The sequence below is a fragment of the Centropristis striata genome, chromosome 13 (assembly GCF_030273125.1).
Source record: "Centropristis striata isolate RG_2023a ecotype Rhode Island chromosome 13, C.striata_1.0, whole genome shotgun sequence".
Classification (NCBI taxonomy): Eukaryota; Metazoa; Chordata; class Actinopteri; order Perciformes; family Serranidae; genus Centropristis; species Centropristis striata.
The window spans coordinates 15,703,876-15,728,597 of record NC_081529.1 but is presented as its reverse complement, the minus strand read 5'-3'; the positions used below and the strand labels follow the sequence as shown (position 1 = coordinate 15,728,597).

Sequence of the window (24,722 nt, the reverse complement as noted above, 5' to 3'; positions counted from 1 at the left end):
TAAAATACGTGATAAATGTGATACTAAAAGTGCATTTTGCAGAAAACACATGTTATTACATAATATAAGAACTGTGCCCCACTTTGGTCATAAATGTGACCCAACGTTGCCTGAGGTGTCACTGATCCGCCATTAGGGGGCGCTTTGATTACTTTCCTAGGCTCGGGTTTATATCAGCAGATTCAATTATTTTTAAACTGTAGAAATGTAACTATAAATAAAATACATTAATTTGAATATTTATATTATTTTCTATTTTTAATATTTTTACAATGTATGTCAACGAAGTGGCTTTTATTTCCTTTTTTCCAGTGACCGCCTTTGTAGAAAGTGCCGCTCGGGAATCACAGGCTGCATTCGCATACACTGATGGAGAACAGGCGAGGCTTTCAGGTTTGTTACGCGATGGCCGCTCTCTCAACAATATCGGGATTTTGAAGCGAAAACAATGGCTTCGCCGTACGGAGAGGCGTGTTGCTATCTTGACTAACTACCGGAATGATAGCGGCATCGTTTTATCTCGTCCGTTTTGCTCTAGCACCTTATCGGAGATGTCCCTTTCCTGCTAGGCTCTCAATGTTTTTCTGGTCCGTGTCCCGGGCCTGGATGTAGCTGCTACACTGTAGCGGCGGGTTGAGCGGGCAGTAGCTCTCGAAGAGGTGGGGTCTGAATTTAGGCGGACTTGGGGGCTCAAAACAAGCCCGTAGAGCCACTAGGAGAGGTGCATAACATGAATGTCAGTGATAAAATGTTCCGTATGTGGGCGGAGGAGGCAGCAAGATCACAGTTTGACTACTAACTTAATGTTCTTGCTAGTTAGCATTAGCCAACGGTAGCGGTAACTTGCCCTAGCTAAAGCGAGAAGGCATACGTAATTTAACGATATCTAATGCAAGAGCTGCCGATTATGGTGCTCCTATGAAAGCGCTCGGCACCCGATTTATTATGCGTTAATCACAAACTGTTATTTGACGTTGGAAAACTGTTTCTTTGCATTTTGTTGCAGCAGCTAGCATGTTGCTAACTATACTAACTGGTCAGTGACGTAACGCTGGTCATTGTTTTGACAGCACGCAGCATCTTGGTCGAGGCTGAAAGGGTCTTTATAAATATCTTGCTCCCCTTATTTTTTTTACCTTGGATATTACTGTTAATAAACAGTGATCAGAAAGGTTCATGTTTGGCTAACTGATGTGACGCAGCTCATCGTTACCATGGAGTGAACCAACCGTCAAATACACTTTGGCTGTAATTACTGCAGCATCTCACATCAGTGTGTCTCTATTCCGCAGTCGATTAGTTAAAGCTTCGCTCCTTATGGTGGTGGTAGTTCTGGCTTAGTTTTTGTTACCAGACAGAAGCAGCTGCATTGTGTGAAATCATGTGGGGTTTTTTCTGTGACTCTCAGTTGTAGGATGGATCCAGACGGTGGGGCAGATTCACAAAAAGCTGTCAGTTTGCAGTGGAAAAGCTACAAACTCGTCCAGGACCCAGCCATTCGGCGGGTTGCACAGAAAATCTACAGATATGATGGAGTGCATTTCAGTGTTCCAGTGAGTTGATTTGCCTTTTTACTCTCTCTCTCTTTATAATATGTGTTGCCTAGATAAAACTTGGGAATCCCATGGGAAAAAGTGGGGCAGCAGTTGCAATACAAAGTGGGAAATAGTGCAAATAAACAATAGGACGCAATGCCTGGAATCTAAACATTATAAACAGGTCAACATTAGGGCTGCAGCTAGCCCTTATTTAACTCGATTTATTATTCTGCTGATTAATTTGTCATTCAAGTAATAGTTTGCTCTATTAAAATGTCAAAAGATTATGAAACATTTCTAGTTTTTCAAAGTACAAGCAGATGTCTTTAAATGCCTTGTTTTTTTGTCCAAAACCCAAAGATATTCAGTTTAATATGATATAAAACAGAAAAGCTGGTAATATCTGTATTTTCGAGGCTGAAAACAGCATTTTCTGTAATTTCTGCATGAAAATTTACAATAATGTATCGATTATCAAAATAGTTGGCGATTATGTTTCTGGCAGTCAACTAATTGAGGACTTGACTATTCATTAGAGCTCTAGTTTATGACAAGTTTCAAATATGAGTGGTTAACAGTAGTTAGTAAGTAGTAAAGTTCAAATTAGAATATAAATGTGCCAAAATGTAAGCGGTTAATGATGAGGCTCATAAAAAATAGTCAGGTTGATGGTAAGGTGCAAACAGGGCAATGCTAAAGAGGCTGGAGCCACCTCAGCACCCCATGCCTCTGCCCTCCATCTATCTGTGGGGTCGATGTGTTGTAATGTTTGATTGCCACATGATGGTAAAAATGTCCTACCCTTTATTTTTTCCAGGACTCTGGATTTCCTCCCGTGGGAGATCTGCGGGACCCTAGACCCCGGAGACTATGGTCCAGGTATACAGAACTGTCCCTGCCAGTACCGAAGTTTAAGGTGAGAATAGTTGGTCAACTTTCATTTCACAAATCCCAGCTGCTTCATCTATTGGAATAACAAGTTATTTTCCCTGGTTTGCTCAATTTTCTTCACAGCTTGATGAGTTCTATGTGGGTCCCATACCCCTCAAGGAGGTGACCTTTGCTAGACTCAATGACAACATCAAGGAGCCCTTCCTGGCAGAAATGTGTGCAAAGTTTGGTGAGGTGGAAGAGATGGAAATCCTGTTTCACCCTAAGACCAGAAAGCACTTGGGCCTGGCCAGGGTGTTGTTCACCAGCACCAGAGGAGCCAAGGACACAGTCAAGCATCTGCACAACACTTCTGTCATGGGTAACATAATTCACGCCCAACTGGATATAAAAGGTAAGCTAAACACCTCATGAGAGGCATTTTAAATTGTGAACTGGTATTAAAATACAAGCTATCACAGTGATAAATTAGACAGTTTTCTGGGAAATGTATAGCTAATTATGTGCAGTTTAAATTCCAACCCAGTATATAAACATGTAACTCATTCATGATTTGGAGTTAAATCTGTGTCCATTAAAGCATATTTACTCACTGGTGTTAACACAAATTTAAATGCAACACAAGCCAATGAAAAAAATGTATATTGCATATTGAACGACAAGGTGCAGATCCCCCCCAAAGCTGCACAGCTATCTGCATTTGTAATATTTATAGTTGAAAAGGTTGGAAATGTTTAATTTGTGCCTGGATCTGTATACACATAGTTTTACATATTAGAGCAAAAAGGGAAACAATCATGAGATTTATGTGCCAGATTTTTTATTTAATTCAAGAAAGAGGAAATGTTTTTGCAATTCATGATTCTGCACCTTTTGTTCAATCTTTCAGAAAAGTGAGTCACTTGTTCCTTGCCCCACCTTCCAGCAAACAGTTACTGCAATCTGTTAAGAGGCTTTTGAGATGTACTGCTAACTAACAAAAAGCATACATTAGTTGGCTCTTGGTGGAGACAGTTAAACTTAATGGAGTTTGTCTTGGACGCCTCATTAAAGGAAATACTGTTTATGTCTGTGAAGAGCCATTTCACAGCCTGTATTTATTTTTGTTTGTTTGTCTTTTATTTACCCAGGCCAACAGAGGCAGAAGTATTATGACCTGATAGTGAAAGGGTCTTACACTCCTCAGACTGTGCCCCTGGGGGGCAAGGCCTTGACAGACAGGCTTCAGCCTCAGGCCCCAGCACAGCCGCAGCCTGACACGGTATTATCACAGCCTCATTGGCATTTCACTTTGTTAGTGATCCTCTCAAGTTGATCTCAATATTGAATATTAGGAAAACGCTTGGAATTCTAATGTCTATGTTATTTCTGCACAGTCATCAGAAATCAGGCGGAGGCTCTCCAGTGAGCTTGCAGTTTTGGCAGCAGGGGTCCAGGCCCTCACATCAGGAAGCATCACCCCTTGCTCTGCGGATCCTGGTTTCAGTGAGCAGCGTTTGGACACGCCCCCCTCTTCCCTGGCAGGTCCCTTCACACCTGGATCCTCTGCTTCATCTCAAGGTGGTGGAGGAACACCTTACAGCTCCAGATCTGGGACTCCTTTCTCACAAGACTCGGGCTTCGCTGGCAGCAGGTTAGTTGTTGCTATTTCGTATATATATATAGATTTTCACATCAAAATGTTACCATTGCCTTAGTGTTGCCATATCATTCAAGTCCCTTAGCCAAGGGTAACAAAATCTAAATCTTTATGTCTACATTATCAAATCATAGTATGTTTTTATTTACCAGTGTATTAATCATAATTACAATTATACCTGTAAGTGTAGCTATAGCTTTGTACCTTGGTTGTAAATTTGTACACAACAATCCTTTTGTTGTATTCAAATCAAATTTGTCTCAGCTTAAACGGCGAGATGAATTGCACCCCAGATAGCTGGTAGGAGAGTGGCAGTTTGTGAATGTCAGTCATGCTCTGGTACACAAAATAATAATTTTTAATTACTTGTGTCTTACAGGCATACTGGTTACAACACTGGCACTTTGGGCAGCGGCTACCCCCCCCAGGACATGCTACCTTCCTCCTCCTCATCTTCTGCGGTCTCATCCACTGTCGGAGGATACAAAGTGTCGCGCTACTCAGAGGATGCACAGGAACCGGCTGTGTATCACAGAGGTCGCCCTATGTATCCCCCAACCCCATCATACCGTCCCAATGAGCCGCCGTGCTACCCCCCATACCCAAATGTTGGAGGGCCTGGGCCACACATGGCGCACCACTCCTCCATGCCTCCCCCACCTCTTGCCGCCCAATATGATCAGCCCCCAATGTCTGACAGGGACCGTGACAGAGACAGAGACAGAGACTCAGGGGGGCGCTATGGGCCAGCAGGGATCGGCTCCAGAAGGTCATCTTACCACCACCAGCAAGACACAAACTCTTCCACGAAGTACCATTCACATCACTCCCATCACCACTCAGAACGCAGGGATGACAGGGGGTACCGGCGAGACAGCCTTGGCTCCCGATCAGGTGAACACAGCCACCAGAGACACCGCAACCACCACCATACTCATAACCACCATGGCAGCAGCAGCCGCAGAAGGAGCAGCCATGACCGGGACAGGGACCGAGACAGAGATCGAGACAGAGACCGAGATAGAGACAGGGACAGAGACAGTGACTACTCCAACAGCTCTGATCCCAGATACAATTCCAACTCCTACCGCTCTTCCTCTAACAGCATGTCTCCTCCCCCCTCATCTTACTCTGCATACTCCTCCTCCAAAGAGCCCACCTCAGCCCCTCCTCAGGGATTGGACACTTCTACCCGTCTAGCGGGCACAAGCCTAGCAGAGAGGGGCTCTCTGCCTTCGGCTGGTGCTGACAAGGACTACCACACTGGTCATCACAGTGCTCTGCCTCCACCTCCTCCACCGCCACCACCACCTCTCCCACCAGCCTCAGTCATCGCAGCAGCTGTAGCTGAGACACTGGACTTCAACCAGGATAGTCCAGCTCGCGAAGAGCAGTGGACAAAGCCCAAACGCCGTCCCAGCACCCCACCTGCACCACCGAAGACGCCCCCGCCTTCCTCGCCACCCCACCCTCCCATAGCTTCCTCCTCCACCTCCCCTTCCTCTACCTCCCTCCCCCACCATCTTCCCTCCTCATCCGGCTCACCACCGCCCCCTCAACGTGACTCCTCCTCCCCAGAGCCAGACTCTACCAACGAGAGTTTACCGTTCGTCTACCACAGCAGCAGCCTCGACTCTCGTATTGAGATGCTCCTAAAGGAACAAAAGGCTAAGTTTTCTTTCCTTGCCTCTGATGAGGAAGATGAGGAAGATAGGAAAGAGGAGAAGCAGAGGGGCATACGTGGGGACGGAGGAGAGCGTAGAGGCGGCTCAAGTGATGCAACAGGGGAACACACAAGTGGTAATCAGGTGGGAGACAATGCGGAGAAGGACCACAGGAGGAAAGGGGAAAGAGACAGAGATGGTCACAGAGGAAGGAAACGAGGTAAGGGGGGAGAAGGTAGAAAGAGTCCCACTGTAATTACAGCAACCATACCATCCTCGTCCACCTACTCTTCCCACATCCTGCCTCCAGAGGAACCCCAGCCTCAGGTTGGCCTCACTGGGACTGCAGCGCTGCAGGAGGAATCTTCACAGGCTGGATCTGCTGATACACAGAGCAGGACAGGAGCACACACACCACCTTACAATGGGCAGAGCCAGGTAAGATCAGTTGCACCTAAGCAGTTGAAGAAGCATATAGGTTTTTGATGTTTTATTGTTTTTTTGCAGCTGACAAAGTATAATGTGTATGTTTAGAGTTTTTAGCATTGTAATTTAACTCTCTAGACTCAACAATCCATCATCAGATTTTCAAATGTTGGAAGGTCCTTGTTTAAGTCATGAGGGCCAAATCAAATCGCTTGTTTTATATATGTCCTGTAAAAACACTACATTTTATGCTCTTCATCACAACTGGGAAGCCATGAATGGCTTTCTGAGACCTACAGTCACAGACAAAAAGTGAGCATAGCTTTCACTAAACTGCAGGCTGTTTACACAGAGTGGTGAAGAGAGGACAAAAAAGGACATTATAACTTCTCCCTACTTCGAGCCATGATAATGCTGTTTCCCAAAAATTAAGTAAAATGTGACAGGAGCAAATTAATATGCAGTACACTTCATGAATCTGTGATTTTGAGTTGTCCTTGCATCCCCCCTTTTGAAATTGTGATTATCACTGTGGATTGTGCTTAAACACTTTACCAAATTCACAGTGCAAACTCTCTGTTTTTCTTTTTTCTTTCAGTCCTCCCCTCATTCCTCAGGGGAAGACATGGAGATCTCAGACGAGGAGGAGACGGAGACTACCATAACAACGGTGACCACCCACCAACCCTCGGTCACCTCCTGTTCGTCACCCTCTTCATCCCAGGCGGCCATGCCTTCACAAACAACGGACCCCTCATCTTCACCCCCACCCATCTCTGACTCTTCACAGCACTTTGGCACCTCAATGCACCCTCCCATACCTTCCTACCCTCCTCATTTGCCTCCTCCACCTCCCCCTGGTTACTCCCTCCAGCCCCCACCTCCCCCTGGGATCCCTCCGCTGCCCCACATGGAGCTGCACCCAGAGTATCCTCCTCCCATGCCCCACCACATGTATGACTATGCCACGTCCATGGAGCTGATGAACCAGTACAGCGGTGGCGCTCCTATGTCTTTCCAAATGCAGACCCACATGCTAAGTCGCCTACACCAGCTGCGATTGTCGTCATCCAACGGCACTCCAGGCCCTGGTGAGGCGGCCACTGCGGATTACACCTCCTACCATCTCCACTCTATGCCGCCACCCCACACACACCACCCCTACATGGACCAAGAGGGAAGCGGGGCGGGTGCTCATTATGATCAGGACCACCGCTACATGCCCCCCCACATGTCCTATCCCTACCCTGACCCCCACAGTACTCAGATACCACCCCCTCCGCACCATGGCATCCCCCCTCCCCATTCTGGCTGGCCGCCACACGTCTTACCACCACACTACCCCTCTTACATGCCCCCACCTGGCTACAGCACCATGCTGCCTGGTGAGGCAGACGAGTACAGGGCTCCAGGGCAGGAGATGCCCATGTTGGCAGAAAATCCACATGAAGCCACGGTGCAAATGGCCCTGGCCACTCTGATCCAGGAAATGAAAAACATCATGCAGAGGGACCTGAACCGCAAAATGGTGGAGAACGTTGCCTTTGCGACTTTTGACGAGTGGTGGGAGAGGAAAGAGACCAAGGCCAAGGTAAGGCGGACTAATCACAACAATACTGGCGTGGGCTTAGTTTTTAAGCTTGCCGTTTTTTTTGTGTTTGAAGTTAAGAAATATAACTTTATCACCTTCTTCATAGAGCTTGACTGTAAAGTTTGAAGCTTCATTCACAATGTTGATATTTGGATTTTGAAATCTAAAAGCCTTTTTTTCTTTGGCACATTTATTCCTTCTGTTAAAACACTGTATTTCTGTATTATTATTATTATTATGCTAATTGTAGAATTAGATCCTAGGGGTAGATGCATAAGATCTCCAGAGAGTTGTGGAGCCCAAAAGCCAAAATTAATTGAAATAAGATATATGTAAACATTTCCAAAATGTACAATGTGTTTTTATCTCACGAAATATTCTGCTTACATCCATATTTGTTAGTGTTAACAGCCAGAAAGCTGTTTCTTTCCCAAAACAAAGGGAGGTGCACACTTGTATTAATGCTCTGGTCTAGCAGCAGTCTAACAGAGCCTTGAGTGATCACTTATAATTACTAAAGAAAAAAAGACTTTCTCATTTAATCCGATTAATTACTTTATTGAAATTCAGGGTTTGGTTGAAGGATTTTTTTAGGGTGATGGGGCCATAAAATATTAATTTTATGCTTCTTTCAAAAGCCTCAGTAGAAGCTTCAAATGTAAAAAAAAAATGACATTCGGTACAATCCTTAGTTTGTACATTTGTCATGTGTTTCTTTAATTAAGGGGGGAATAAATCTCTTTAAAAATGCCCTTTGCTTCAAACTGATTCTATATCCAGATTAAAAATTACCATAAACATCTTTGCTTGTCCCCAAATGCATTGTTGACACAAATTTTGCTTCCTCATTTTTTCAGTTTTAAAAAGATCCAGGATCTTGCTGTTTAATAACTAGAAATATTTTGCTCACCAAAGCTGGCAGCACTTTTACCATTTGATGGCCGTTTAAATTTGCCTTCTCATTCTCAGTAGTGAGAAGCTGCTGCTGACCACACTGACCACGGATCCGTGTTTTACTGTGAAATGGGAAAGGGGTATAAATCCAAATTCTAACTCTAAATGTTCTTCTCCTCTAGCCTTTCCAGACAATAATTAGAGGAGTGGCTGGCTTACGGGATGATGAGAAAAAAGAGGAAAAGGTCAATCGTCCTCGGGAGCCTCTCACGTCTCTTGTGGATTGGGCAAAGAGCGGTGGCGTGGAGGGATTCTCTCTCCGAGGAGCACTACGACTGCCTTCCTTCAAGGTAAAAGCACCACACTCTGGCAGATCTCAGACTGTATCTCCATGCTTGAAAGCTCACTGGGATTTGATAAATGAAATCATCACTGCTACACACACACACTGGCAACCTTCAATTGTGAACCATTCTTTTTTTATTTTGCATTTTAAAAGACGACATCCCCTGACAGTAATGGGGCTTGTTCCATAAAGCGAGTTTATCACATTTGCCAGGCTTATTGCACCATAACTCATTTTCAGTTGGTTTTGCCTGAGTTTGAACTTTGTTTAATTTGCTTTAAGCCTGACTTATATTTGTAAAGTTATTTGTGGAATAGGCCCCTGGTCCCTGATTAAATTGTAGATACTTTTAGTCTTAATTAGTGCCAGGACTAGCCTTAGCACATAGATGTGTGGATTTTTTTTGCTCTGACGCCTCCAAAGGACAAAAATGTCTGCCAATAAACGGCCATAAAATTTTATATTATTATTATTTTCAATTAAAAAATTACTCAGTCTTGTGGAAAATGGTTCTTTTAGGGGCTTAGGCTGAACTTCCAAAATTTGGAGAAAAAAAACTGAGCAATGCCAATATTAATGCCATATGCCTAAACACAGCTGAGACATCAAGAAATGTCCCTAGTGAGGCACAAGGGTTAAAGTCAATCCATGGCTGTTTTTCATGGGTTTATAAAAATATGTTTGTGTGCCTGCTTGTTCAGGTGAAGAGGAAAGATCCTCAGGAGCTTGACGAGGAAGACATGAAAAGGCCGCGACCCTCAACCCCACCAGACGAGGATGACGAAGGTTTGCCGAACTGATGTTCAACATTTTGGTAGTTGTTGGGTTGGATTAATTGAGTTCCTTTTTTATCTTATACTGGTGTCTTGTTTCCAGCTGCTGAGGGCAGAATTCAAGAGACAAGCAGAGTTGAAAGGGACAACAAGAGGAGGAAAAAGAAGCCCAGAAATCGTAAACCTTGGGAGCTTGACAGTGAGGGAGAGGAAACGTCTGACGGCTCCTCCACCGAAAAGGTCTGTCTGTCTGTTTGATTGTTTGGAAATCCACCAACAAAATATTTAAAAAATATTTTTTATCAAATAGTGGACTAAGCATTACATACTATACATATGAATGTTGGATGCATAAAGCATTTAAGTTTCTGTTACTTTGTGTTCACACATTTGATAAGAATCATGTTCTACCTCTTATTTATGGCTAGATGGCAGCATTTCACTGTGATCTTTTAGTGTTGTAACCTCAACCTTTTTTTCCTTTTTTTTACGTGTAGGAGGATGAAGAGGAAAGTGAAAAGGAGTCTGATGGTAAATCACAACCTGTTTTCTTTTTACCATGTCTTTATTTCTATGTTTACTTTTCAGTAATTATAACAAATATCTTTTCCTTTTCTTAGATGAGGCCCTTAGTGCTGATAGTGATGATGAGAGCCTGTCTTCATCCTCTGAGGGCTCTTCCTCTTCAGCATCCTCATCTTCCTCTTCCTCTGAAGATGAGGATGAAGAGGAAGGAGAGAGGGCTGAGAGTGAAGGGCTGGACACCCTGGATGAGTCGACCATGGACAGCACAACAGAGAAAGGGTATGGCAGGTATGAAGTTTGAAATTCTGTCTTTAATCTTAGTTATCTTTGAGTGTTGCAAATATCTGTCCTGAGAAGTACATTCTGTCAATTGTATTTAATATACTTTTCAACGTCATTATCACTGGACTCAACGTTTTCTTTTGTTTTTCACAGGGAAAATAACGCAGTGGCTGTTCTAAAGGCAGAGGTCAAAACAGGTTAGTCATATCTTCACTTCAGCAAATGCAAACATAAGTATTATTTACCTCAATGATGATTTCCAGCTGTAGTTTGGTCTCTACCATAGCTTCCAATCTGTACATCTTACTGCACCTCATGTCACTAATATGAGCTGACTTTATTACCCGAATCTCCCGAACCGGGAGCTCCAACTGAGGCCAGACTGATCACTTATTTTTACTGAATATTGTCCAAATATGGTCAGTCGCTGGTCAGTCAGAGCATCCATGTATTTGAGGCTTAAGCCCTGACACAATGACCTGCAACACAGACGGTCTGTCACAGAGCATAGTGTGAGAACGTCTATGAATTATGTTGCAAGTGTTGTGTGCGTCAAGTTTTGAAAAATGTGAGTTGATGCAATCAGTCAGTATCCTTTTTAAGGACCATGTTCAGAACCCACTATAAAAAGTGGTTTGCCTTCATATTTGGACTGTTTTTACAGCTGCTTTACAGCTTTAAAAAATAGTGTAACAATTGGACAAGATATGTTATGGGGCTTTGTGTTAACTTTGGATCAGTCTGTAAAAACTCTTGTATTTTTCTCTCAGGTGAAGTCAAGGACAGCAAGGCAGATACAACAGCAGCACCTACCAAGCGTCCCCCGTCGCCCCCATACCCGCGTCCTTTGTCCCCTGTTGTTCTTGTGCCCCCTCTCAAGAAGCGCAGGAAGACTGTCTCGTTCTCTACAGGCGAGAACGACGGCAAAACGCAGCTGCCTACTGCACCGCTGTCTCCATCTTCCTCCCAGCCGGCGGGTGAATCTCCCCTCCTTTCCCCTGCCAGGCCGCCAGACTCTCCCATCACTGCTTCCCCATCCCCCTCAGCTCGTCCCACTCAGGGCATCCAACTGCTCCCCTTTGCCTCCAAACCAGGTGAAGGCAACGCCCTCATCGTGCCCCCACCTGGACGAACGCAAGATTCTGAAGAGTCCAAAAAGGGACTACCTGTTTCTTCTCAGACCACCCCTGTCAAATCCCCTGGGAAACGAAGTGCAGGCAAAGACTCCCCCAAATCTCCCGTCCCTCCTGTTATGGTGTGTCGCACTGTGCAGAATCTGCCGTTGGACCATGCCTCTATGTGCAGGATGGCCTTCGAGGAGGCTCCTCCACCACCTGCCGTCATCAAAAGGAACAGAGGCAGGCCTCGGACAACCAGCTGGTCCGCTTCTTCCTGTCAGTCCCTCAGAGAGGAAGACGAGGATGAGGAAGAAAGTGAGCAGAGGTTAAGACTCAGAGAGCAGCTAGGGGCATCGACCCTACTGCAGCTGGCTTCAGCTTCAACCACTGACCTGTCAGTGTTGGCTGATGTGGCCCTGAAAATGGACCCTGACGCTGGGGACTCAGAGGAGACGGAGACATCTGACGAGGCAGAAGAGCAGAAGATGGAAGAGGATCTCTTCTCATCGGAGTCACTGGCTCTAGTTATGAGCCCAGAAGTTGTAATTGTCCTCATGGAGCACAACTACTGCAAACCCCCTGTTCTCACAGTACCATCTGGTACCAAAAGGACTTCCTCCAAACAAGACTCTTCGGTCTTGCTGCCAGCAGACCTCAATACTATTTCTGGAGTGCTTGAAGCCCCAGAGGAGGTAATTGGAGAGGCACTCCCATCCAGAGGAGATACAGGAGAAAGCTTATCTTCAATGGAAGTACTTTGTGATTCTGAGGATGCAGGACAGGCTGCAGCTCCTTCACCAAAGAAGAAGGTCATGCTTGGCAAAGGTTTAGAACTTGAAAAGGACAAGAGTAAAAAGAGGAGAAGAAAAGACAAAGAGAACCTTGAGGTTAATCAACACACGAAACAGAAGGAGCAGCCAGGCAAGAAACAGAGGAAGCGGAAACTAGAGGTGCGTGGGACTTCTTCTTTGTTCCTCTAAATGTTTGTGGGTGATTTATCATAAATAGTGTCATAGGTAACAATCTGTCACAGTGTGCCTGACACAAAACAAATGTGACTCATCTTTAGGGCCAAGTTCAGCTTTCTGTGATGAAGGCACATATTTTTTTGCTACTGTCATCAGGTTTATTCCCAGGAGAGAAATGACTTGCTTTGTTTTCTTCCTGTGTCTTGTGCATGCTTTTGTATTGCCAGCATTGTAGCCATAGTGGATTCTTGCCGGAGGATGTTTTTATAGGTCAAAGGAAGAGTCAGAGAGTCTGTACAGACCAACAGCAAGTTTGACAAACACTAAATGCAAAAATTTACACAAAACACTGAGGCAACATCTAACGTCAGACACCAGCACCTTTTCGTTCCCTCACATATGCCAGCCTGTTTTTCACCTTTTGAGGTGTTTGCTTTTCATTGGAAAATCACTTGAGAAGTTTTTGGTTTTGCGGCATGCTTTTTCATTTCATTACAAAACAAAGTGCAGAACTGGATCAATCAGTGTCAAATGCGACGTTGAGTTTAAACTAAACACTTTGCATATTTGGTTTAAAATACCAATATATATCGTATATAGGTGTTTGGCCTTAAATTGCCGTGGTATGAGTTCTGGTCCATATTGCCCAGCCTTATTCTGAGGTATCTTTTTTCCTGTGATGAATTTAGTTACCAGGTGATCCAAACAATGGCCTCATTGAATGATTGGTAGAACAGTAGCCGTTCTTGTTCAAGACCTTATAGCTTTTCCTTAGCTGTGTTTTTTTATAGTAATAGTCCCCTTCTTCTGTGCAGGACTCTGAGGAAGATGTGGACGTGGAGGAGCTTGAGTCTGGGGAACTGTCCAGCTCCGACACAGAAGACGAGATTGTGGAAGACGTTAGGAAGAGTGAGCGTCTCTTTCTGCAGGAGGCAGGGATAACATCATCTCAGCGCTGGCCAAAACCTGTCCCATTACCTGAGCTATCGGCCGTGAAGTTTGACAACCGCAGTGAGTTTGAGCAGATGACCATCCTGTACGACATCTGGAACTCTGGTCTGGACGGCGAAGACCTCAATTTGCTTCGGAAGACTTATGAGAAGCTCCTACAGGACAACCACAGCTCTGACTGGCTCAATGATACTCACTGGGTCACCCACACAAATATCCTTATCAAACCTAACAAGCCTATGGCTATTTTCAGTTAATAATCACATGATTATTTTTCTTAAAATAGAGAAACATGTGTTATGTCTTCATGTCAGTGTATGGTTTCCTGCTATTGTCCTTGACCCTGTGCTGCACTAACCAATTTGCCGAACCCTCGGCGTAAGAAGAAGAACGCAGGTGGACAGCTCCGTGAGCATGTGACTGGATGTGCCAGGAGTGAGGGCTATTACGCCATCAGCCGCAAGGAGAAGGACGTCTATCTGGATCTGGACTTGCCCGAGCAGGTCATACGGGAGGTGGAGAATGTCGACAGCTCGGTAAGTATTCTACCAATTTAATTTTCCAACTGTGATATTTTTTATGTCTGTGGTGTTACTTAGAATATTATTTTAGGTAGTTTTAGAGATGTTCAGGGACACCACGTGTTCAGGGACATCACAAACTGAGAAGCTTTCCTGAAGCTTTCTTGACATTTTGACAGTTTCTGTGGAAGTAAGGGATTTTTGTTGATGTGGAAAAATCACACATAGTTCATAAAAAATCCAGAAGTGGGCCCAGATGTCCACACTGTGGAAAGAATTGCTTTGTCCAGCTCTGTGCTGGCTCTGTAAACAAACTTCAGGAGGTCTAGTATTTGCTAAATATGGTTGTTATAGACGGTTTATATGACACTTGATAATACCCCTTAGGAATTTAATTAGCAGAGAAGTATAATAGGAGATCTGCCCACAGTCATTTGGCTCAGATGAATGTCTTGGGGGTTTAGGGTTTGGAATAATAAGAGGGGTAGAGGATTTGTGAAACAGTGATGCAGCTTTTCCAGATAGCTGATAAGCACAAAGTTTCTTAACATTATGATTTGTTTTCTACAGAAACTTATGGTTGAACATAGCAAATTTAATTTGGCATAAATGGACTTTATGTCTTCAGTTTGTATTATTCACAACCTGTAAAATTACAGACTAGTTCACTTTTTCCAGAATCACATATTACAAGATTTTGGAGTTTTAGATGCTTAAGAGATAAAGTTTATAGATGGATTACATTTTTTAGCCTAACCTATAGTACACTATTTGCTTTTTTGAAGGCTTTAGACAAGCTGATATTAGAGCTGCAGCGATTAGTTGGCTAATCGTTTGACAGTACAATAATCAACATCTATTTTGATAACTAACTTTTGAGTGAAGCATTTTTTTATGTAATAATTGCAGAAAATGCCGTTTTCAGCCTCTCGAATATGGAGATTTTCAGCTATATTATTTTTTATATCATATAAACTGAATATCATTGGGTTTTAAACAGACAAAACAATTTGTTGATTTCACTTTGGACTTCAAGTAACTGGGATGGGTATTATCTGGCATTTTATAGACCAAACAAGTTAAGTTTTTTAGTGTTTTTCTTTTAGAAAAAACGGAAACCATTCTGTAAGACAGATGGCTGACAGATGTCTCAATTGCTTAAGTATTTGAAAAACACTACATGCTTTATTTGCCGGAGAGCTCACAGTCACAAAAAACAATCTCTTTCAGCATTCTCTCCACTAACCAAACCAAAGGAGATTTGTTGTCTTTTTAGCTGTATTTTTTTTCCATGACTCGTTCGATAACAATTGTGATAACAGGGTTAACTAAAGGCCAAACCCTGCTCACTTTATTTATTTATTTTTGAGTCCTTGCTTTTTATTTCTTTTTCCCCTTGTCTCTCATATAAAGTGTGTTTGAGTTTCTTGAAAGGCGATATATAAATGTAAGTTATCATTATTAGTATGATGTACCAGATTTAGTCACTGTGCAATGCCATCCCGTGTCTTCCGGGGGAACATTTAAACACCACCAGTTGTTTAAGTTTCGAAGTATTCATGTAAGCTCATAATTTACCTTAATGTGTGTATGGTCAGAACCTTGTGCTTACCTAAATCATGTTGTAGGGATCTCAGATCATGAACTGTGTTCCCCTGAGCATCTGCCAGTCTATGTATGCACAGAGCTCTACAGAGTGCTTTCTAAGGTCATTTTAACTTTTGTAAACATTCTTTGCTTTGGCTGTGGATATGAGGAATGGAGGATGTTATCAGTGCAGGGTGGCCTTGCTGGTCAGAAAGCTTCTGCAGACAGTGAACTTAACTTATGGCCTGCTTAACATGGAGAAAGTCTAAATTTCCCTAACATCCTTAATGCTTCCCTCCTGCCACTTTAACAGTGTGCTGTTTTCACTTTGAAACAAGAAACCAACATAAAGCAAAAACCCTCACACCCTGAAAAGCTTCTGGAAGGAAACATTTTATGTACTTGCTAACCAAATCCACCAGGTTCAAAAGGTTTTTGTTCCTGCAACTTTAAATTAAACCCACTGCTACATATGTTTGCCATGTGCAGTGTATTACATCTGTCTTTGGGTTGTTATTTATTATTTTGAGGAATGTCACTCACTTGTCAATCTCAGTCACACGGTTTTTAAAATGCTTTCATCTTTCCCAAACTTAGTCAGTCACATAATTCTTGCTAATTTCAGCATTTGGTTATTCTTGGAAAATGTCTGCTTTTCTTTTATAATGTTGGGAATTGCAGTTTGTGGGGTCATATCAGCAGTTACAGTCTCCGGTTAACACCACATCATTAAGGAAGGTAGGAACATTTGGCGGAGGTTTGGTTTTGAGCGGAAAATGAGTATAAAATTGTATTGTAATGTGTTTTCCATTCTGGCTTTGGAGTTGGTCTCACTGTGACTGTGGTTGAACTTTAACATGGGATTAAGGATTTTTATTTCATAGTTCTACATTAATTTACTCCAGGGGAGTAAATGGATGTCAACAATGTCACTGACTCAGTGGAATTGGATACCACATCAGTCAGTGTCTTTGTTGTCTTGATCAAAGACGCCCAGCACCTGTCACCAGATGCACTCTGATGTGGTTTGTTCTACCTGTGGTCTGACTATGGAGGAGTTGACAGTGGAAATATTTTCACTGATGGTGTTCTTTAGAGAGTGTACATGATGTGTTGATGGTTGGCACTCTATGTTCCTAATTATTAAGCTGCTCAGGTTGATCATCCTGAACTTTCAATGACACAGTCCTTCTCTTGAGTCAGTCAAGTTATTATTTCAACACTTGGCATACAAACACAACACTCCATTTTAGCTATTAACTTACACTAACTTGGCTGTTGCATATAAATGTCAAAGTGCATATCTGTTTCAGACATCTTGTTCAAGGCCATATGATAAGATGAAATGAGAAGTGACCTTTTTTGGTAATTTCCTTTCCGCCTATTTCATAACAGGGAGCTAACCGTTTGCTGTCAGAGAGGCGTTCAGAGCAGCGCCGCCTCCTCACTGTTATCGGGGCCACGGCTGTCATGGACTCTGACCTGCTCAAACTCAACCAGCTAAAGGTGAGGACAGTTGCAGTCATGGTATGCAATAACATTACAATTACCACACATTGTTGCAATTGACAACATTGATATTGTTACACATTATACTTTGTCACATTCAGCCCTTCCAGAAAGAGTTTTGGTTAAGTTTGCCCATAATAACATTCAACAGTTATCTTTACACAGAACAATGTTCGTATTAAGTCCTGAAAGTTTGGAAAAAGCTCAGATTTAACCACTATGTTTTCTAGGTTAGTAATGTGCTCTAATGAAATTCACACGCGCTGAGCTAAGATAGCTTTTAGTAAGATAAGTCCTCTGTTGATCCCTTATTTTAAAATGAACAACGTTGATATAGTCATGTCTAAAACATATAATTAAAGTTAATATAAACAGCCAGTTAAATAAACAAAATGACAAAATACATTGTTGCTTTGGGTATTAATGAATTATGGAAACTTTGTTTTTTCCCCTATCTGTATTCATAGTCACAGTTCAGATGTGGTGATAAAAGTGCTGTTAAAAACTTTTGGTTTAGGTACCTTGAAAAGTGAATGAACCCTGATAGAATATTATTTAATAATTCCTGAAATGAAATAATTTTTCAGTAATTAAACATGAAACCAGAAAGGTTTCCTCAGTAGTGTGCAGATCTCTGCCGGTAGCATTTCCCTGTCCCCTCCCAAATAAAGAAAACCTGAATGACTACTGTGCTATTTATTCATCTTGTGTGCATATGTTTAGTGGCATAGTATAACACATCAGGTATGGATGTAATATTCAGAAGCACCAGTGAAAAAAGAGAGGTTTTCTATGGATGTCAGTTTTTAGGCAACAACAAAGACCAAAATGTGGCTTGCAACTGACATGGTTGTTTTTAGCCTGGCCACGGAAACAATGGCCTCGATCGGCCGATTAAGAGGAGTGAAGAGGAGTCAGCAGCCAGTGACACTTTAAAATAGTAAATAAAACCGGTTGTTCATAGCTGTAAATCACCACAATCATTGGGGATACTAATCTTGTGTGACCACCTTGAAGCTGTGGTGATTGTATAGATCTTCTGCGCCTCTCAATAAGTCAAATTCCTCCCTACATATATGTATTATGGGTCTTGACAGACATGGATGTAATCCTAACGTGACTGGTTGGCAGCGGCATACACCTGCCAGGTACTGATTTTAGTTTTACCAAGACTTTTGTTACAGAGAGTTCTTTCTGTCCTTGCAGTTCCGCAAGAAGAAGCTTCGTTTTGGACGCAGCAGGATCCACGAGTGGGGCCTGTTCGCCATGGAGCCCATTGCTGCTGATGAGATGGTCATTGAGTATGTGGGTCAAAACATCAGACAGGTACGGTCTCCAGTCTTTGTCCATCTGTGTTGTAACCGTGATGATTTTAAAGCAAAACTTCCCAGACATGTTATGCGGTTAGTATGTCTGTTCAATGCAGTGATAATGAAAGTCCAGCTACAAAGTTAAAATAAATATGCGTAATAAATCTGCAAGTGTTCCATTAAAATGTCTTCATTGTTCTGTTATTGGTGCATTATAAATATAAAGCTATGTACATTCGACCGTAAATAAAAAGTTACTCATGCACCATTTTACATACCTTTTATGGTATGTTTTAACATAGGATCGCTGAGCAAATGTTTGTGTTGTGTGTCCAGATGGTGGCTGACAATCGAGAGAAGCGGTACGCACAGCAGGGCATCGGGAGCAGCTACTTGTTCAGAGTGGACCACGACACAATTATCGATGCCACCAAGTGTGGAAACCTGGCGAGATTCATTAACCACTGCTGCACTGTGAGTCTGAACATCCTCAGTCAGATTGTATAGAGGTCGATGACAAAAGGACCCGACTTCTCACTCGACTTATTACCTCAGGAAACATTTTCTGAATGGGTTTATGGTCTGAATCGTTAGTTTCAAGTCTTGTTGTTCATTTAGTAAATTAAGTAACTAATTTTGATAGAAATAGATGATTAATGAGGGTATGCTTTAAGGCGGGCTACCTTGTGTTTGACAAGTCGCTTAAACGATAACCTGCATATCTCAGTCAGATACAGCCTCTCGTCCAAATATAGGGTGTGTCCCAACATTTTATTTTGCATCCTCATTTCCCTCACTTGCATCTTACCTCCACCCTTGTTAGATGCAAGGAAAAAATGTGAGAAATGTGAGGACAGAGGAATGCTCAGTTGGAAAATGGCACAGCTGTATCACTGGGCTATATGCAAAACAAAGTTTGCATAGACCTGCGCCAATTTTAATTTAAATTTAAATTAATTAATCTTTTATTGATGGGATTCAGTATATTCATGTTTCCATGTCTGAAATGTACATGTTTTTGCCTTAAATAATTAGTTTACCACTATAATATAAATTGCATAAATTGTAAATTTCACTGAACTGTGAAGAGGTGCTTGTCCCCGCATTGCTTGTTTAAAGTCTTCCAGCTGTAGAGGTGGAGCATTTATAGACACATAGCAATAACACTTCCACATAGGCTGCACTTTTGTATCCTTCCTTCCCTTTCAACTGGAAGCCTCCTCATTCCTCTGTCCTTGACTCCTTCGAGCACGTCCTTGAAGATGGCACGTCTTGATAGAGTTCCGGGTCAAATGCCTGAGGAAAGAGGAGTTGAGGAAGGGATATTGACACAAATCCATGGTCACTTCTGGCTCCAAAGAATGACTCAAGGCTTTAAAGGGGTTTTCCACAGATTAATTGGTCACCATGGCTATGTTTTCTTCTTTTATACCATCTATCACCGTCAACACTCAGTTATATCCTACGTGTTTTCACAGACTGAGACATATGACTAACTTTACTGCTGTGTATTTCTGGAGCTGTTTCTCATCAGTCTGTCATTGCTTTGTTCCTCCAGCCAAACTGTTACGCCAAGGTCATCACCATAGAATCCCAGAAAAAGATTGTGATTTACTCGAAGCAGGCCATTGCTGTCAATGAAGAGATCACTTACGACTACAAATTCCCCCTGGAGGAGAACAAGATTCCCTGCCTGTGTGGAACAGAGAACTGCCGTGGGACACTGAACTAGTGAACGAGCTTCTCTTCCTCACTTGCCGACGGAAAGCCTACCCGGCAGACACCCACCCGGTTCACCCTCCTCAGAGGGTACATTGAAACAAAGCCACCTCCGATCCCCACCCCGTCCTCACAATACCCAGGAAACAGAGACACACACACTTGCACTTTTCATGCACACTTTTCATTCACTAGGCAGTTTCACAAGCCAGTGTGTGAGAGGGTTGTGTCACCTGGCATGTGAACACAATGAGGGGGGCCTTTGCTTCCGCATTAGCTCTTCAGTGGCAGTATTGTTGGACTTGATTGGTTAATATGTTGTTAAGTTGCGAGGTTTATTGCAGCCAGGCGTGAAAGGTCTTTCTATTTCCATAACAATGTCCGTTTAAAGGAAAACAATAAAAACTGAAAAGAACATGAGCATTGGACGTCTACGCCAGCTCATACAATATACAGCCTGGATCAACTCTTCCAGGGTCAAAGCCCTCCCTGCACCCGCCCATCCACACAGATCCGCACACAGACGCACAGGAATATCTGACAAATTCAGGGTTTTTAAAAAGCGCTTGTTAAGGGCGCACTTTTAAGATGACAAACTTCAATTTGGTCTTCAGTTATGCAAGATTTCCAAGTGTGAAGATTGTTTTGGAGCTTCTTTTTTTAAATTTCATTTCATAGTATTATATAATAATATTACTATTGCTGTTATTAATGGTATTGTTATTTAGTTGCATTAGCTGTAAGTGTCTTACAGTGAAATGAGCTTCAGTGTACCCACCCACAGTCCGTAGTGATTCACCAGCCTCATAAACAGTAATTTCCCTTCTCCACTGTGTGTTTACTCCTGATTTTGCCACAACTTTCTGTCTGGATGAGAGTAAAGTCCTTTTGAACTATTGTTTTTAACCCACCATGAAAAATATGTCCGTTGTAGCTAAAAGTGTGTTTTAATTTTTACATGGCTGCTGAATTTTTTGTCTGCAGGATCAGCACAACAGAGAATTGTCCATGTTTTTTTTTTCTTCTTTTTTTCCACCCCCCAAAGTTAAAGCTATGTTAACAAAAGGTTTTGTGATGAGAACTTGTTAAGTGTATGTTTGGTAGGATCTCTTCGTCTGTTTGTCTATGTTTAGTTCCATGGAAACAAATGTCAATTTCTACAGTTGGCAGGTTCATTTTCCCTCAGCTTTTAAAGCAATCTTTACCATCAAATACTCACCCATCGTAGTAAAAATGTGTGGTCAGTGTTTAACTTAGTCAATCTGTGTGCTTCACTTGTTTTTAAAAGGCACATTCATTTGGACCCTTCTGAGGATCACTTCTGTAAAGTTCTTTTTTCTCCTGTTTATCCAGAATGCATTAGTATGTTTATTTTTTTATTTCAGTGTGGAATCATTTGCCCCAAACAAAACATCCCTGAGAAATGTTTCAACTTAATGCAAACAAATGTCCTGCTGACAATCTGTTTGCAGTGTAGATGGGTGGAAGGTATAAATGGATACGCCACAGCGGGTTTGTGATACTCTGCAGACAGCAGGATGTATATGGCCCTTGTGTTGTCTCTGTTTTTCATATGGCCATGGCCGTCCAAAGTTTAACTTTTTCGTTTTTAACTTTTAACTAGCAGAATTCTCTTTATTATGTTCCCACCTAAACAGGAAAAATGTGTAAGATATTTCTTGTTGCAACGAGAGCCTTTCAGTACCAACCCACTCTCTGTACTACAGGACAAAAAAATGAAAGGAGAAAAAAAATCAAAGAAGTACATGTAAATATTGTAGAGGTGTTTGTTTCTCGTAGAAACACACTGATTTCAAGCTGTAAATATGTTGTTCCTTTTCCTCTCTCCATGAGGAGGAAACATGTACATACCTTCCATTCATTTATTTTTTATTGTTTTTCCTTTTAATTTGATGATTATTTTAATATTATTTGCAATATTTCTCTTGTATTAATGCGTTGGACCCTTTATTAATGGTGCATTAAAATATTTTTTAAATAAATGAAAACCTCATGTTTTTCAATAACTTTGTGTCCTGGTGCTGTTCAGACTGATGAGGTTCAGCCTGCGGATTATCAGGATAACCACAACACGGATTAAAAAAACGTAATAAAAACTAATTTGCAAACCCTTTGCAACATACATTAAATTGAATACATAATACAAATATTTAATGCTCAACCTGAGAATCTTTTTTGTAAATATAATATTTTTACAGTGCTTAACAAATGTCCTAAATAGGCAGCATTAGTCTAGACGCCTGTCAGGTGTCAAGAAGCGGTCTGCTAACTCCACATGTATCGGAGGAAGCATGTGGCTAGTTCAGGGCTCTCGCCAGACTGACAGGGACGAGGTAGCGCCCAGGATCACGATAGGACAAACTGGGTGATGAATAAAATGGGTTACAAAATCGTGGGATAAAAATTATTTAAAAAAAATACATCAGTATGTAAAAGCTCTTTAACCCTGCTAAAATATAATTATTTTACAAAAATAGAAAAAGAAAAGCACATTATTTCTTTATTAAGATGTCAAATAATAGTTATTTACATGCATTCCTGAACAGAAACATCAGTTTCAGTGCTTTATTAATTTCTGACTCAAATCTGGGTGTAAAAGGGGAATTCAGTTTATTTGTCAAATAAATATCAATAACATTGAAGCTTTTAAAATATTCATGTTTTCTTCTTTTTATGACAGGTGGTCTCATAAATTTGTTAAGCACTGTATATTTAAAATATTCATATAAATATGTACACTCATTCTGATGTATTCTGCTTTTATTTACGTTTTAAACTGCATCCCAACTTTGGAATCGGAGTTGTATTCATTTGTTCATATGTTGGAACAATCCTGATTGCCAAGTTTTTGTACGTGCTAGATAGAGAGTACATAGTAAATAACCAGCTGATGAAACACAGCATTCAACGGGAAGTTGCGTGCATAGTGGAAACTACAGTCCCATTTCCTCCATGACAGAGTTGAAATCAGCTCCTACAGTGCACCTGCAACTTTGGTGTTTCCTGTTGAGAGAAACGAGAGGAAGTGCTGAAGTCACAGGTCACAAGATGACAATAGGGAAGGGAGATCTGCTAAAGTTCACAGCACTACTGCAGTACTGGGGTCAGAGGTCACCTACAGGGTCTGTGCAGGAGAAATACATTTGACATTCAGGTAAGATGACTTTTAGTGTTTTTGTTACATTGCATTTCAATTAAACTTCTTACATTCATATTTAAGATTGCCTCTATTTTATTTTTTTCCCCCTGTTAAAATAACATGGGGACAACCAACTCGATGATGAGGATTTTTGTCATTGCACAAGATGTATTTGAACAGAATAATCTTTAGAAGAGTAAGGTTACTCCAGTCCTACCTGACACTTTAGCCTCTGATCACACATTAGAAAGTAATCTGTTAAGGATACAGTTTTTGAAGAATTAAAATGAAAGTTAAACAGTGTGACGACCAGCCCCATTCTCCCCCAGAAAAAATACTGTATCTGTTTACCTTTTAACACCATTTTGCCTGTAACAAACAGATCTACAAATGTATATGTTTTTCCTTTGAATCAAAGCCGTGAAATTGAGTTCCTTGAAATAGCACATCACTTGTTTGGAAAAAGCATTTCCCGAATTCTCCCTCCCATCCCAATTACATTTATACAGATGGGATGTGATAACATTCTCAGTTAAAAGGGAAACCAAACATACGCTAATTATAAATCAGTGAGCACTTAAATTGTATATAAGGGGGATAAAACTTACTTACACATGTATACAAATAAAAGGAATTATATACACAAGTAAAAAGACAAATATAGACAAAAGATACCACAAAAACAAAACAACTTTAGCAAAAAAACACCCAGACCTAAAAATACATGTTCTGAAGTACTGAGTAAAATAAATAAATATGTCATTCTGCACTAGAGTAAGCGTAGGTTCAGTAATTTGGAAGTCTGATATTGTAACATGAAATCCCACCTGAGTAAAGCTTGTCTTGATTTAATGCAGAATGAATTACAAAAATGTAAAGGTAAAAATTTAAAGTTTTATAGTTGCACCAAAAGTCTGATCAGTAATTAACACATACAAAGTATTTTACAGGTGTTGGGGAGTATTACCAGATGTTTGAAGTTGTATAAAACATTTTGTAGCTCCAGAGGGAGCTGCACACAGTTTGAAAATCTTATTAAATTCCCTTTCAGACGGCACAGTACAGTAGACTGCCCTTTGATTGTTCTGCTTCACTCAAAAATAAATAATGAAATGTATGACTTGCACATGAAGGTTGCAAATGTATGACAATGATAAAAACCAAAAAGTTCTCCTCATGCAGGAATAGGTTGTTGTTCGACTATTCTATTTGAATATTTCTGCATACTGGAATCCTTAAACAGTGTCTGAATTTGAGAGCTGAGACTCTTGTCGATTCAGTGAGCCTAATTTTATTCATGTTTTTATGAT

At 41.6% G+C, this 24,722-nt stretch overlaps 1 protein-coding gene across 3 annotated transcripts; it reads left to right on the top strand.

The window, feature by feature from the left end:
* The first annotated feature begins 380 nt into the window (after positions 1–380).
* On the top strand, positions 381–22,175 carry setd1a (SET domain containing 1A, histone lysine methyltransferase). 3 transcript variants are annotated; one of them, XM_059347441.1, is made up of 21 exons: positions 381–393; positions 1,409–1,553; positions 2,356–2,454; positions 2,553–2,823; positions 3,560–3,690; positions 3,806–4,062; positions 4,448–6,170; positions 6,757–7,749; positions 8,826–8,993; positions 9,691–9,775; positions 9,866–10,002; positions 10,260–10,293; positions 10,383–10,575; positions 10,723–10,766; positions 11,340–12,637; positions 13,471–13,819; positions 13,961–14,142; positions 17,110–17,220; positions 18,430–18,549; positions 18,870–19,007; positions 20,092–22,175. In XM_059347441.1, exons 2-21 carry the CDS (start codon positions 1,416–1,418, stop codon positions 20,263–20,265), a joined length of 6,645 nt encoding a protein of 2,214 aa, XP_059203424.1. In that variant the 5' UTR covers positions 381–393; positions 1,409–1,415; the 3' UTR covers positions 20,266–22,175. The 3 variants fall into 3 exon arrangements, with proteins under 3 accessions (XP_059203424.1, XP_059203423.1, XP_059203425.1); XM_059347440.1 differs by lacking the exon at positions 381–393 and adding an exon at positions 410–659; XM_059347442.1 differs by lacking the exon at positions 381–393 and having other exon boundaries at positions 410–1,553; positions 10,383–10,566.
* The last annotated feature ends 2,547 nt before the right edge of the window (positions 22,176–24,722 follow it).